This window comes from Suricata suricatta, chromosome 10 (genome assembly GCF_006229205.1).
Source record: "Suricata suricatta isolate VVHF042 chromosome 10, meerkat_22Aug2017_6uvM2_HiC, whole genome shotgun sequence".
Lineage (NCBI taxonomy): Eukaryota > Metazoa > Chordata > Mammalia > Carnivora > Herpestidae > Suricata > Suricata suricatta.
Genome location: NC_043709.1, coordinates 98100636 through 98115122, shown reverse-complemented (window position 1 = coordinate 98115122; position 14487 = coordinate 98100636). Strand labels below are relative to the sequence as shown.

Below are 14487 nucleotides of genomic sequence, written 5' to 3'. Positions count from 1 at the left end.
CCTACACAGCTCCCTCAGTTTCAGTATATAGTACGGTCCAGGGCACAGTGCACTCCCGAGAAGCACCAGAAGCAGTGCATGGAGTCCATAATCTGGCTCTTGCTGTTCCGGCTGGCATCTCTGTTCGCCCCTCCACCCCTGTGCCTACACACAGGCTCACGCGCAAACACACACACGTACACACACGCACACGTGCACAGACTGTCCCCTCGTCTGGTCTTGCTGCACTCTCCAGCCCTACCTCGTCCACTTCTCTTTGTCTCTCACCTGAACTATGCTAGATCCTCCTAACTGCTCTCCCCATGTTCTCACCTCACCTCACCTTTGTGTCCCACGCCCTCACACTACCCAGTTGCAAGCCCCCCCATCCAACACCTGTCACCTTCCATACAATCCCCAAAGCTCTGAGCCACAGTCTGCACAGATAAATAGCCCTTAGCCTCAAGGAGCCAAATGCCTGTTCCTCCTGCCCTCCCCCACCCAGCTGCCTAAATACAGGTAGCCATCAACCTAAATCACACAACAGATGGGACCCACTCCCTGCCCAAACCCTTCAGTGGCCCCATACCTCAGGGTGCAAAGTACAGACGGGAGGCTCCCCCTCACCTCACCCGGGCTGGGTCTCCACCCTCACCTCCCATGTACCCCCTCAAACTGTGAGCTCCAGCCCAGACCCCAGACAGCCCCAGCCCCAGGCTTTGCCCAATGTTCTCCAGTGATTACAGCTTTCTCCGTGGTTCTGCAGCATTACTTCCCAGTCTGTGTCAGAGACCCCTCCTTTGAGCTCCCTGAGCCCCCAACCCTATCTCTGTGACCCCCCCAAACAGCACTCTCCCCCCTTGTCTGGCTGCCTGAATCCCCCCACCAGTGGACATCCAGCCCCTGCCCCTGATTCCCCTTATAAGTAGACACTGAAGAATGTTTTTGAATGAATGAATCAATGAGCCAAATCTGACAGTGATAATAAACAGAAAGATAAGAGCTACAAAGTGCTGACACCCTCGGTTTCTAGTGGGTGAAACTGAGTTATATTCTTTTTTGCTTGTTGGTACTTTCTGATGTTTATTGCTTTTGTAAAGGACACTTCATTTAGAAAAAAAATACAAATAGCTTTTAGGACTTCAAAAGAAGACGGAATCTCCTCATCCTTTAATGAGAAACAGGAAAGGAATGCTAGGGGAGCCTCAGAGTTTCTACATCTGAAGAGGGTAGGGCCAGCCAGCCAGCCAAAGGGCAAGGCCATGAAAAGGTGAGGAGTAAATGAGGCAGTGTGTTCCAGGTAGAGCTGGGTTCAGCGCAGACACAAGATGAAGAGCTGAATGCAAGATCGGGGATTCCAACTTGGGGCATTGAATAGGGGGAGCTACAGAAGGTTTTTGAGTGGGGGAGAAACAGGTTGAGAACTCAGCATTCGGAGGTCAAAGTGCAAGAGGGAGGGTGACAAAGAGTAAGGGCAAGAACGGAAGCCTGGCTACAAACTCTCCTCCTCTAGGGGCATTTAAACCTCAAGGCCAGGAAGCACTCCAGGACCACCTGACTCTCAGCCATATTACCATTGGGTGATTTATATTTGAAAATTACTCCCATAAACCGCCAGCCTCTCTTCCCACCTGTACTGCCAGTTTCTAATTCCACCTAGTCTGCATGAGGTGCCAAATAAGTGTACTCCAATGAAAGTTTGCAAGGAGTCGCCTCAGGGAGAAGTAAAGCCAGCCATCTTCTCATCAAGTGGAGCCCAAAGCAAGAAGAGCCCTCATTCTGCGGGCAGCCTGCCTTGAGTTAGGGGACTCTACCCCCAACGACCTGTGGAATGTCTCCCCAAAGAGAGAGCTCAGGCAGGAAGCCCAGAATCAACAAAGGGCGAAAGGCGAGGCCTCCATAGAACTCCTAGGTAAAAGGGGGAGGGGGGCAGTCTGGAGTGATCCCAGGACCTTTAAGAGGAAAAGAGGGAGGCCGGTGGCGGGAAAGAGGGTATGGCCGACTCGGCTGGGGAGAGAGCTGTGCGGGAGGCGGGAAAGAAAAGGGGAGTGCAGGCTCCAGGACTGCTGAGCCCAGAGTCCCCCGGAACCTAGGCTGTAGCCGGCCGCCAGGCATTGGCCGGGCAGGTGGGGCCAGGGGCGGGGTCGGCCGGGGGCGGGGTCCACGGCACATGCGCACCGCAGCCCTCGCGCGCTGTAAGGAGTGGCACTTTTTAAAAGTGCAGCCCGGAGGCCAGCTCACAGCTGCCTACAACGCGGTCCGAAGCCTGGTGCCGCTTGTCCCGGCCGCGCGTGCCCCCACCAGTCTCACACCAGTTCGGTCCAGGCCCGTCCAGCCCGCACCATGCCGGTCAAAGGAGGCACCAAGTGCATCAAATACCTGCTCTTTGGATTTAACTTCATCTTCTGGGTGAGTGAGTGCGACTGCCGCGCGCTCCTCTCCGGGGCCACCTGTTCGTCCCGGGGACCCAGTCCGCGGTCGGGGGTGCTGTTTACGGGCGCTACCGGCGCCGGATGAACTCCGGGCGGGAGGAGAAAAGGCACTGGCGGCCGCCAACTGGCTCCTTGACGGGGTCCGGGAACGAGCTGGGCGGGCACGTTCATAGGAGGACTCCTCCGAAGCCAAGCAGGCAGGGGGCCGCGGGGGGCCGTAGTGTGCTGGGGCGCGGAGACAGGCCCCGGCCCTCTCTTTCGCCGAAGGTTTGGGGTGGGGTTTGTGTCTGCTTGCTCCCACCCCAAGCCCCTTCGAGTGCAGGAGGGGAAGGCGGCAGGGAGAAACGGAGCACCCCTCTTCTGGGAACTTAGGGCCCTGGCCAAGGAGGACTGCGGCGGGCAGTACAGTTCGTGATCTGGTTAGCGTCTCGCAAGTGGCAGGGGCCTCGAGGAGGAGGGATGCGGGCACGCTGAGGACCTCAGCGGCGCATGGAGAGCTCAGCCCAGAGCTGTTGACACTTTTGCACTGGAAAGGGGGAGGGAGGGAGGACTGGGATTCTGTCCACCCTCGAGGAGGTACCTGCGGGCTGGATTCTGAGCCGCCGCCGTGAGAAAGTCTGAACTGTCTCGAAACTACCTGAAAGACTAGCTTGTCTTGATTTTTTTTTTTTCAAAGGCGATAAGTATCTGAACTGGAGAGAACTCTGGGAGAGTCGGGGAGTGGAGGGGCAGACGCCTGTTGGCGCTTTTAGTCCAGTGTTTCTCCATTTCCGGGGGGAAGATCAGGTGCCGGCTGCCCACTGCCAGCCCCAGGCCTATGCCCCATGCCAGCCCACCCAGTGGCAAGGCGGGGCCTCAGAGAGTGGAAGTTCACCTGGAGAGGACACCAGGCCAGTAAGCTACGTGACTCCCACTGCTGGCCACACTCACCCTTTCTGCAAACGGAATGTAAGAGGGAAGCAGCAGAAAAGAGGATGTCCCCTCCACATCTTCTCTTGTGGGTTAAGGGACCGCCCAGAGACAGAAAGAAGCAAGGTATAGGGAACGTTTGTGTCGTAAGTCTGAGAGCTACATCCCCTGCACACAAATGAGCAGTATTTGCTCCTTTTGAAGTCAGGAAGGACTTTGGAAAGGCAGCCTCTATGCTGCTTGAAAGATGGCTATCAAAACAGGCATGCCACCAGAGCCTTGTATCAAAATATATACTGTGCTTATTCCCCTGGAGCTGGTCACTGGGGTCCCCAGGAACCTTGGAGCAAACCTCTTGAGATTTTAATCCTCTCTCCAGAGTTGACAATAAATTACCATACCTAACACATGTTCTAGTGAAGACGACACATAGACTTGCCCCTGTCCAACACTTGGCCTGTTTTAGGGAGACCCCCTGGTGGTGGACATTCCTTCCTCCTGGTGTTCCCACCAGCCCCCAGCAGCCAGCCTGCCAGCTAGCTCCCAAGCTTGGCTTCCTCTTCTCCCCAACTGCTGACACCAGAAAAGAATGTGAGAAGGCGGGTTAGCCCCGCCCCACCCCACCCTTGTCCTTTGGGGAGTTTTCCTCTCTCCTCTCTAGCACAATCTCCCCCGCCAGTCTGTTGGTTAGTCCTCAGCTATCTGCCTAGGCTGCATCAGGGTGTCAAGCTGGGAAGGAACCCCAGACTACCAGGGGCCTTCATACCCCACCTCAAGTCTGCCCTATAGTACATGCAGATGCCTGATGGGAAGCTTCAGGGCTCCTCCGGTATCTGTAGTCTCTTATTGTCTCCAGCCTACCACCCCACCCACATTCAGAGCTGCCCCTGGGTGCTGCTGATCAGCTATGTCCTCTGAAACAGAAGTGACTCATTCTGGGAACATTTGGGTCCGGAATTAGGAGTGGCTCTAGTGATCATCCAGTCCGGCCCTTATATTCACAGTGAAGAAGCAGAGAACCAGAGAGGGGTGATTGGCCCAGGACCACAGAGACGGAACCAATAACCGCAATTCCTGGGTCCCTTACTTGAGTCCCATCTGCTTCTGTCTCCAACATGAAACCAATGAGGGGACCTGTTTCCATCATGAAACCAATGAGCTGGTGTAGGGGGTAAGCTACATTCTCCTAGATTAGTGATTGTTCAGTTGTCCTGTATCAAAGCCCTTGTAGAGAGAGATGCTGGAATAAATGAGTATCAGGATCTACTTGTGCAGCCTGTCGAGGCCCCTTCCAAGTCCCATGATCTAGCCAGAGCAGGACGCATCATCCCCATTGTACTGATGACCAGGAAACGAGTCCCCAAAGAGGTTAAACGACTTACCCAGAGTCATGTGGCAGGACAGCAGAAGTAAGTTTGAAGGCAGGTCTGGTTTGCCTGAAGTCCAGTGTGCTTTTCATCCCAACCTGCTGCCAGGCCCCACTGGGTAGGAACAAGCTCCCAAAAATATCTTTAATGGGAACTGCTTGGATTGTTAGTATGACACCAGTTACCTTTCTCTCTTGAGACCAGGGATTTATAAACTTGGCATTTGGGATCTGATGTGGGCCTTGAAGAACAGGAGTTGTGAGTCCAGGAACCACCAGCACCTCCTGTACAAAGGATGCTGAGAGGGATGGCCTAGCAGGGACCCAGAGGGAAGACCACCTCAGTGCCAGTGGGATTAGGAGGGTGGGGAGATGGTATACCTCTTCCCTGGCCCTGCCCTCGCCCTGGGGAGCCCTCAGTGACAGCTGAGCTGACACCTCCTGCCCTCCCTGAATAGGGCCTCCAGTGCTCACTGCCAGACAAGCAACCATGTCTGTTCATCCAGCACCCCGACAACCCTAACTTCTTGGCTCTTTTTCAGTTGTTTCTGTATTTCCTCCAGACCGCCCTACCTACCCACGCCCCAAAAAACAGTGGGAACCTGGACAGGGATCTAGGTATCAGTCTAGGTTTGTCCTCGTGTCACTCTGAAACCTTGGGGAGGTTGCTCTTGTGCTCCAGACCTCAGTTTTCTCATCTGTAAAACCAGTGGGTTGAAACAAATGGTTGCAGAACGTCCCTTCAGCTCAGCCTATGAGCCTGGCCCCGCCCCGAGTACCTGCAGCAATAGGACTTTCCCACCAACCCAAAAATCAAAATCGGAGTCAGGGGATGGACATGTGCAGGGGTGACCAAGGCTTGTCCTCAGAGCCTGGCCTCATTTGCATCTTTACCTCTTGGTCTCTTTCCTGTTCACCTCACATTTCCCTCTGTCCTGCCTTGGATGGGGTCCCTCTGTGTGGGGGCTCTCAGTTTTCCTCCCCCTTAGCCATTTGTGGTAGTGCTGCCCACTGGCCAGCGCTCTGCTCTGGGCTGTCTCCCCATCACTGGATGGAGCCGGCGTCTACCCCATGGCGTTGTTGTGGGCTAAATGAGAGAATATACGTGCTGCACTTGGCATAGTAGCCTAGTACTAGACACACAGTAAACTTTCTGTTTACTCTAGATGCAGTTGCTCCTCTGTAGAGCAGATTGGGGTAGTGGGGAGGGTGGGAGCATTTCCCTAAGAAGTGTGGAAATTGAAACCAGGGACATAGGCAGGAATCCACATTCAGAATCCACACACATCCCCCCCCCCTTCCTTTCCTTCTTTCCCTGCATCACTGCCAGTCTCGTGATCCACTCCACCTCTGTGATTCCTGCTGTAGGACACCCACTCCATTTTATGTGTAGCTACATGTTTGCCTGTGGGGCGGCGTCCCACTTCTGAAAATAAACTACACAGCAGAGGAACCCTAAGACATCAGGCTTTCATGCTTCTGGGTCAGGGCAGGGTATGGACCTTGGTGGGGGGGGGGGGGTGAAGCCCTTCCCACCCAACTCACCAATTCCCCCAGAAGCTGTTGACCATCAACATGGGGCTGAGCAAGCAGCTAGGACTGTTCCCTAAAATGGCTCCCCAACATTGGCACACAGACAGCCGGAGCTCTGGGAAAGCTGGCGGTGTTTGTACTGAGGCTGGCAGGTTTGGGGAGAGGTGAGGTGAGGCCAGGTGTCTGCCATTGCTAAGGAAAACAGGACTTCCCTTCTCCTCTGCCCAGAATTTCGATGGCTTTCCCCGTACTTTTCTCTGTATTGATTGTCAACAACAAAGACCAGACTTCTGATTTAGGGGGAAGGGGATTCCTCTACACACACACACACACACACACACACACACACGCTCTCTGTCTCTGTATTTCTCCCCCTTCCCTTTCAGAGTGCCCCATGGCACTGTTCCAGACCTGAGTCTTTTGTACTCCAAAGAAGAGGTTGCTGGTTAAGAATTTGGATCCACTTTGATAAGCAGTCCTGCAGAGGGCCATCCCTGCCAGAGCACTTAACTCTGCTCAGTGAGTCTTCTGTGGTTTCTAACCTCACGAGTCAGTGCTCCCACACCCTTTGGTATTACATATGAATCTTCCCTGTTAGACGCAAAGCTGTGTGTCTCGCGTTTGTTTTCCGGTTTGATTCAATTTTATAAGAAGGCATGACTTTTGCTCTCACAGTCTTGAACTTAATAATACACCTTGAACTTGCAAAAGCACCTTTTCTTCTAAAGAACACAGCCTTGACAGGTCTTCCCTGGGCGCGCCTGGCTGCGAGGCTAAGGGACCTCAGACCACGGGTTATCGTGGCTCCCATAACCTGTTGTCTCCTTGGTAGCTGAATGTTCTCAATACAACTGTGTCCAGCTGGGGGAAAGAGTGAAGCTTGAGGAGCTGTGTGTTTATTTTCTGCAGTCCCCCCCTCCTCAGGCGGGAGTCAGTAGGATTTCCTTCCACAGGTCTTTTTAACCAAAGCCATGCAGAAATCACCTTTCCATCTCTCCCATATGGGAGAGTGACAACTTCATTGTTTAAGGGGAAACAATGAAGTTTTGAAAATCTGGGGGGAAGAGCCTGTTGGCCCTGTGTTCTCAACTACTCAGAAATGTCCTCTGCAACTGAGGGAATTCTGGAGATGAGAAGAGCTGATCTCAATAATACGTTTTTTAAATTTATGTTTTTGAAGTCTGACTGCAGATCACTTGCCTGTTTTATTCTGTGGAAAAAGTCATGCTGGTCCAGGGACATTTTCATTTTCCATCAAGTGATGGCATCCAGCTGTGGAAAGTAGCATCCTGCCTCCAGATGAGATAATTTTATAATAATTACATCCATCCAGTAATTCCAGTCCCCCCACCCCACTAATCACCACCCCAAAAAAGTACTTGGTTCTAGATAGTTTATAAGTACTGTGTGTTATCATCCCAGACTCATGGGCCTTAACCAAATTTTTAGGGAATCCCACAAAATCAATAGGACCTGCCTTCAGAAAAATGTTAGGCCTTTTTCATTCTTTCTTTCTCTCTTTTCCCCCACTGGATGTCATTGGACCTTAGTTATGAATACCTCCTTTTAGGTTTTCTGTCTTGGTTTCCAAGCAACCTCTTCTCTGTTCTAAATCATTTTTTTTTATTTTTTTATTGTTTATTGATTGTTGAGAAAGAGGGAAATGCAAAACAAGGTCCAGGCTCTGAGCTGTCAGCACAGAGCCCGAGGCAAGGCTTGAACTCAGAAGCTGTGAGATCGTGACCTAAGTTGGACGCTTAACCGACTGAGCCACCCAGGCACCCTGTTGTGAATCCTTTGTTTCAGCCGTGAGCAGCGGGTTGCCCGGCCAGTACCCAGGGACAATGTGGAGGCGCTGGGGATGATTTAAGAAAGGCTGAGTTCCCTGATGATCAAGAACAGTGTAGACTGGACAGCCAGCCTCCCCACCCATACTTGCTCTCTCAGCTTAATCATTGCCCAGGGAGTGGCTTTGACTCTGGATTAATTTAACGAGTGTTCTGTATTTCTAGTCCACATGAAGAATCCAACTTTATGAGCTTCTAGCCAAGTTTTGCTTCTTGGGTTAGGTTTTCCCTGAGCTTGGGTGATTTGCATTTGTTTAGGAAGAACTGAGTTGTGTCTTTCCTACTCCTCCTTCCCATCAAATGAAGACTAAAATCAGCCGACCTTCCCTGGCCTTGCCCTTGAGGACTTTGGAAAGGGAGAGGTGTCTCTGGGGGATCATGTGGGGATTTGGACTCCTGAGGGAGATAATACTCAGTCTGGTTGAGTTGCAGGGGAGGATGAAGCCCTCTCACTTGGAGAGGGGCCTGGATTCATTAGATTCTAGCAAAGATCTCTGGGTAGAGAGGTTTGGGGACTATTTATTGACCTGGAGAAAAATCAGAAATCTGGGTTTTAAAGATCCTTCTTGCTCAGTCATCTTGCCAGACATTGTACAGGGGAGCACTCTTACTGGTGCTGTTTACAAAAGTAACCCCTCAAAGCTTAATCCTGTTCTGTTATGTTCAACATACATTCCAGGTTCCACTGAACACCTCTCAGACCGGGCAAGCCAATGGCCCGTGACTTCTACGAAGCCCCCGCCTCCTGTGCTCAGGACACGGTCCCTTGCTTCTGTTCCCAGTATGAGCTACATGTCAGTGTCCAAGTGTAAAAACCGCACAACACATGGATCCTGGCAGCAAATCCCTGACCGGAGCTTAAAAATACAATCAAGTAAATCAGGCAGTTTCACCGACTTCAAAACAGATTTCTGTAACACTCCAGTTTTATCTTTAAACCTACAGTGATTGAATCAGTAGCATGATAAATGATAAAATTGATTTATTAAAACTAAATGAAAAGATCGGCAAACTCATACTTAATTGTGAACTCATTGCTTCACAAGTCAATAGAAGTTTGGTGTTTTTAGAAGAAAATTCACTGTAGACTGGAATGTTTGTGTCCATCCCCCCACCCCAACCAAATGTATTATGTTAAATCCTAAAGCACAGCGTGATGGTCTTTGGAGGTGGGGCCTTTGGGGTGATTGGCACCCTCATGAATAGGATTCATGCCCTTATAAAAAGAAGAGGCCCCTTCCTTCTACCATGTGAGATTAGAGCAGGAAGACCACTCTGTGAACCAGGAAGCAACTCCTCACCAGACACCAAGTCTGTTGGTACCTTGATCTCAGACTTTAACTGTGAGCAATAATTTTTTGTTGTTAAGACACCCCATTGATGGTATTTGGTCATAGCAGCCCAAACGAACTAAGACATAGCTATTACACATTCAAAATCACCTCTTCCCACCTAGGGAACTGCACACACAGCTCACATCGGTGCCCCCCCCTCTGGTGGGGGACAGGCCAGCTCACCCCCACAGCAGCCCTGCTCCTGGAGCAGAATGCACAGTCCAGACACAAGAAGCCCTTCTCACGGAGACTGTCTCCTGCTCTCCCCCATGCGGTGTGAATGCTACATGTTGCTTCTTGCGATAGGGGGCTGTGCATTTAAATCTGTTACTATTATGCTCAGGCTTTCTAAAGCCTCCTCTCTCCAAGCCTGGGAACATCTCCACATTCCCTACTTCCCCTCTGTCCCTCTGTATTACAGCTCTGACTCCCTAAGACACATAACCCTTAAGAGACCCAGAAAGCTGATTTCAGATAGGAATTAGATTCTCATCCAGTGCTGGGAAGGGACTGTCAGTATGGGAAGCTGGCATTATCCTCATGTGGCTGGTGCCTCCCAGGACCCCATAGCCAGGGCTGTAACACAGGCCTGCACTCATGCCCTCTCGTAGCCTTTGCTGGCAGGATGGTGCTATGGGGAAAGGGCAGAGGTTCTGGGCCTCACCTTAGGGCCATTCCTGTAGGGGATGTGAGGACGGTGGCCAGTGGGCAGCTCTAACAGCGTCTGCACTTGCCAGGCTTGTGACAGTAGCAAAGCTAGGATAAAAAGAAAACATGCCAAGTTACTCTGGGGAATCTATTTCCCAGTGCAGTCCTTGTGTCCACACGGACTTCCTGGCCAGGGTAGTAAGGGCGTGGACGCAGCTCTCAGGCCAGAGGCCAGGAGGAGGAAGTGCATTCTCTCTAGACTCTGTCCATCAGGCAACTGGCCTCGGAGAGAGGCCAGGTTCAGGTGGTGTCTGAGGCCAGGTGGCTGTTGGTTGCAGGTGTTTGTCTGTCCTGAAAAGGTAGCGCCCTTTGGTGGGCTCTCTTGGGGCCTTTAAGGATAGAAGGTACACTTATGGAGTGGGATCAGATGTGGCTAGGATGGAGACAGCATGAAAGTGAAAAATTCTGGCTCTGAAATTAACAAAACTGATCTAAAAGACAGTTTAGCAGAACGATTGAGAATTCAGGCTTTGCAGTCAGACTGTCCAGGGTTCGAGTTCTAACCCAGCCACTTATTTGCTATGTGATCTCAGATGAGCTGTTTCTGTGCCCAAGTTTTCTCATCTAAAAAAGGAAAGTAAACAGTACCTACTTGGTGGGTCTACCGTGAAAATGAAATAATACAGGTAAAGTGCCAGTGTTGTCGTGCTTGCTGTCCGGTGACATACAGTTGGCCCCTGAACAGTGTGACGGTTAGGGGCACCGACCCCCACGCAGTCAAAAATCTATTTATAACTTTTGACTGCCTCAAAACTTAACTACTAATAGCCTCCTGGTGACCAGAAGCCTTACCAATAAGTCAATTAACACATGTTCTGTATGTTATATATATTACACAGACTGTTCTTGCAATAAGATAATCAATAGAAATGAAAATGTATTAAGAAGATCATAGGGAAGGGAAAATACATTGACAAGACTGTACTATATTTATTTTAAAAATGCGTATAGTTGGACCTACATATGAGTTGAAACTCATGTTATACAAATGGCAGCTATAATTAAGAGACCTAAAATGTAAGCAGGGATCATGGCAAAGGGATAGGATAGATGCTGGGTCAGACACAGTAGTTGGGGACCTTGCCTCTTGCCCCTCTCCTGGCTCTGTGCTCAGAATGCGCCATGATGAGGAAGGAGGTCCATTTAACTGAGCCGTGCTGGGAGTGCCTTTTGCCAATACTGCCAATCCACATACCACATGGCATTGTTTCAAAGGCATAAAAAAGAGGGGAGGGGCATTTCCCACCATTCAGGGCCATGCAAGCAAATGGTAACCGTTCCCACAGATGGAATGAAAGTTAGCTGGTCCACATGGCTCAAGTGTATAAACAAGAGTGTGTGTGAGTGTGAGTGTATGTGTGTGTGTAATTGCCAAGCATCTTAGTGAGGCATACACAATGGAAAATAAATGTGTGGTATTCTGGAATTTAAAGCAAAACATCCCCCAAACAATCCCCCACATCAGATGATTTTGGTTAAGATCAGAATGCCTGCTTTCAGCAGAAGACAGATTTATGGGCTGGCTGATGTATTATGCTGCATGTCTGGCAAGCAGGCAGTGGAAACTTGAAATGAGGTTTCTTGTTTAGAAAGAGGTTATCTTGGGCAGAGGCCCTTTCTCTCGATTCTTCATCCCCAAACTACTTAATACTAACCCATCATATCAGTTGAAACTTTTCAACCCTCTTGGGCAGAATAAGGGCTCTGGTTTTTAAATGATGCTGATGTCCTTGGAAGGAAGGATTTCTCAACTCTTGAACTGGTTCCGAGCAGGTTGCTGCCTAATGACCATTAAGGTGTGCTGAGAAAAGGTTACAAGCTTCACCTCACGCTAGCTCCCTTCCACCAGGGACGAGACAGGCAGCCGATAATTAACCTCTGCATGGCATGTGCTGTGCACGTGACAGAGGGAGAGAGTTGATGGCTGAGTTGCTCTATACCTGCTCTGTGACCTTGGGCAAGTCACTTTACCTCTCTGAGCCTGTTTCCGTATCTCACACTGGAATGATCAGAACTACCTCAAAGGATATAAAGTGGTTCTACCAGCCCTCTTAGACTCACAGGGGGCAGCAGGACCTTACTGTAGAAATCTAGCTCCCTCACATTCCTCTTCTCCCCGGGAAATCCCACTGTCACTCTGATAGGGATGTTTCCGTTAGCCATGCACCAGCCTTGAAGTCAGACTGGAACACACACTGGCCCAAAAGAGCCACTCTTAGCAAACCGATGGCACCCATAGGCTGTAGCTATTGAGCCTCCTTCACCCCTCTACCCAGGAGACCCCCCCAAGTGCACTAGAATCCCCAGAAGTGAACCCCTACAAGGTCAGGGAGCAGGCTAAGCAGGTGCTTAGAATGTCAGCAATGCAGGTGAGCCCAAGGAATCATGGAGAAAATAAGAACTTTTTTGAACTTTTTTATATTTATTTTATAATTTTGGTTTTTGAAAATATTGAATTATATGGGTGGTGGGGTAGGTGCCATCATTTTCTCAGGATTTAGGGCTTTAAATGGTCATAAGAGGCCGAAGCGTGCCTCCCCCAAGGGCCTGGCTTCTCAGGGACAGTTGGGTTTGACTTGCTGTGGTGCCCGGATGTGGTGTCAAAGGACAGCACATGCTAGGGGGACCCTTTGTGACCCACGGCGATTGTTGGGTGTGAGAGGAGTTGACTTGTCAGGAATGCAGATTCCTGGGGGAGATTGGTGACTCTCCTTAAGACGCACTTCCCTTATTTGAGTAATGAAGGTAGTACCACCAGAGCCCTTGGGGTCGTTGGAAATGATGGCATGTTTAACATACAGCGCATTGCAGTGCCAGGCTCAGAGCACGAGCTCTGGTGTTGGTCCGGCAGCTATTGCTGTGGTTACTCCTGTCTCTCGGGATATTTCAGAGATTGAAATTGTCCTAAAGATTCACATTATTCCATGTCTTCGTGCTTCAGTTCGGTAAAGCCACCTCACACAGGATTGTTCAAAGCTGAAACTTTACCCCTAGGCTTCATCCCTTTCAGGAAATGAATTAGTCTTTCCATCTGCCCACAAAATGTCTCCATTTCAGAGATTTCCCCAGTATGGGAAAGGTGGGTGAGGAGAGGGACCAGTTTTGCATATAGCTGGAAGTGGCCCCAGCATCAGGGCCATTTGGTAGAGCACCCCCCACCCCCCACCCCTGCCTTGTGGAGTTGAACTGGGAATTCAAAAACTGTAAGAACAAGAAATCTGCTCTGCCTCCAAACCAGGAAGGATAGCCTTGGCACCTTCTCTGTTCACTTCTTGTGCTTCCCAAAAAAAGGTAGCTTCCTCTTATCTAGAACTTTCTTTTTTTTTTTTTAACATTTATTTATTATTGAGAAACAGAGACAGAGAGCATGAGCATGCAAGGGCAGGGAGAGAGGAGGACACAGAATCCAAAGCAGGCTCCAAGCTCTGAGCTGTCGGCATGGAGCCCGATGCGGGGCTCCAACCCGTAAGCGCTGAGATCATGACCTGAGTTGAAGTCAGACGCTCAACCAACTGAGCCACTCATGTGACTCTATCTAGAACACCTTGAAGCCAGGTCTCAGAGTAGGCATGGCCAAAGTCACTGTTGCTTCTATGTGGACCCCATAGGAAGGAGAAAGAAGATGGAGCTGGCCCTGAAGGGTGTATTTTCCCTGGCACCCAGTGATGGTGGGTTGAAACCACCACCTCTCCCAGCCTTGAGAGAGAGAGAGGGAGAGAGAGGGAGAGAGGGAGAGAGAGAAAGAGGAGAAGAGAATAAGCCCCAAGGAGAAGTTAGTGGTCAGTGAGCTCTGTTCCTCTTGGCCTTCCCCTAGGCTGGGGTTGGCACCCGAGTCTGAATCACTTCACCACAGCAGACAAGTTAAGGTTTAGGTCGGAGCATTTTGCTAAATTCAGCATGTCCACATGACCTTCTTGTCCCCTGAGAAAAGTTCCTAGGGTTTCCAGTCATCCCATTCACCAGCTGGCCAGGGAGGAGCACAGTGTCAGAGAGGGTAGCTCTGAGTTGTCAGTGTGGATCTGGTTCAGTGTGAATGCTGCCTCTTGCCTCGTCCCTTCGAGCGAGTTGTTACTTAACCTCTTGGAACCTGTTTCATCTCTAAAGGTGACGAGAGGATTAAATGAGATGAGGTACGTCCGTCACCTCCTATAAGGTGAGAGTGCATGGACGCCCATAGAGAGTAAAGGCTCTTATGACTATATTACTGATTTTCCCTTCTCTAGCCTCTGGAGGAATTGCTCATGGACAGAAAAGTATACCAGAAGTCAACTCAACACTAACCTATAACATCATTGACCCTCAGCCTCTCCATCAGGGGGAAGTCTTTACCAAGACCTGCTGTGGCGGCCGTGGGAGCCATTTTGGCTTCTTGGGGCGGG

The 14487-nt window shown here is 50.5% G+C and overlaps 1 protein-coding gene across 1 annotated transcript in view; it reads left to right on the top strand.

Moving 5' to 3' along the window:
- Positions 1-2184: 2184 nt before the first annotated feature.
- CD9 (CD9 molecule) overlaps positions 2185-14487 on the top strand; it is a 34622-nt gene continuing 22319 nt past the window's right edge. The window contains exon 1 of the mRNA XM_029954900.1: positions 2185-2388. Within this exon, the coding sequence (XP_029810760.1) occupies positions 2323-2388 (66 nt within the window). The 5' untranslated portion in view covers positions 2185-2322. The remainder of the gene's footprint in view (positions 2389-14487) is intronic.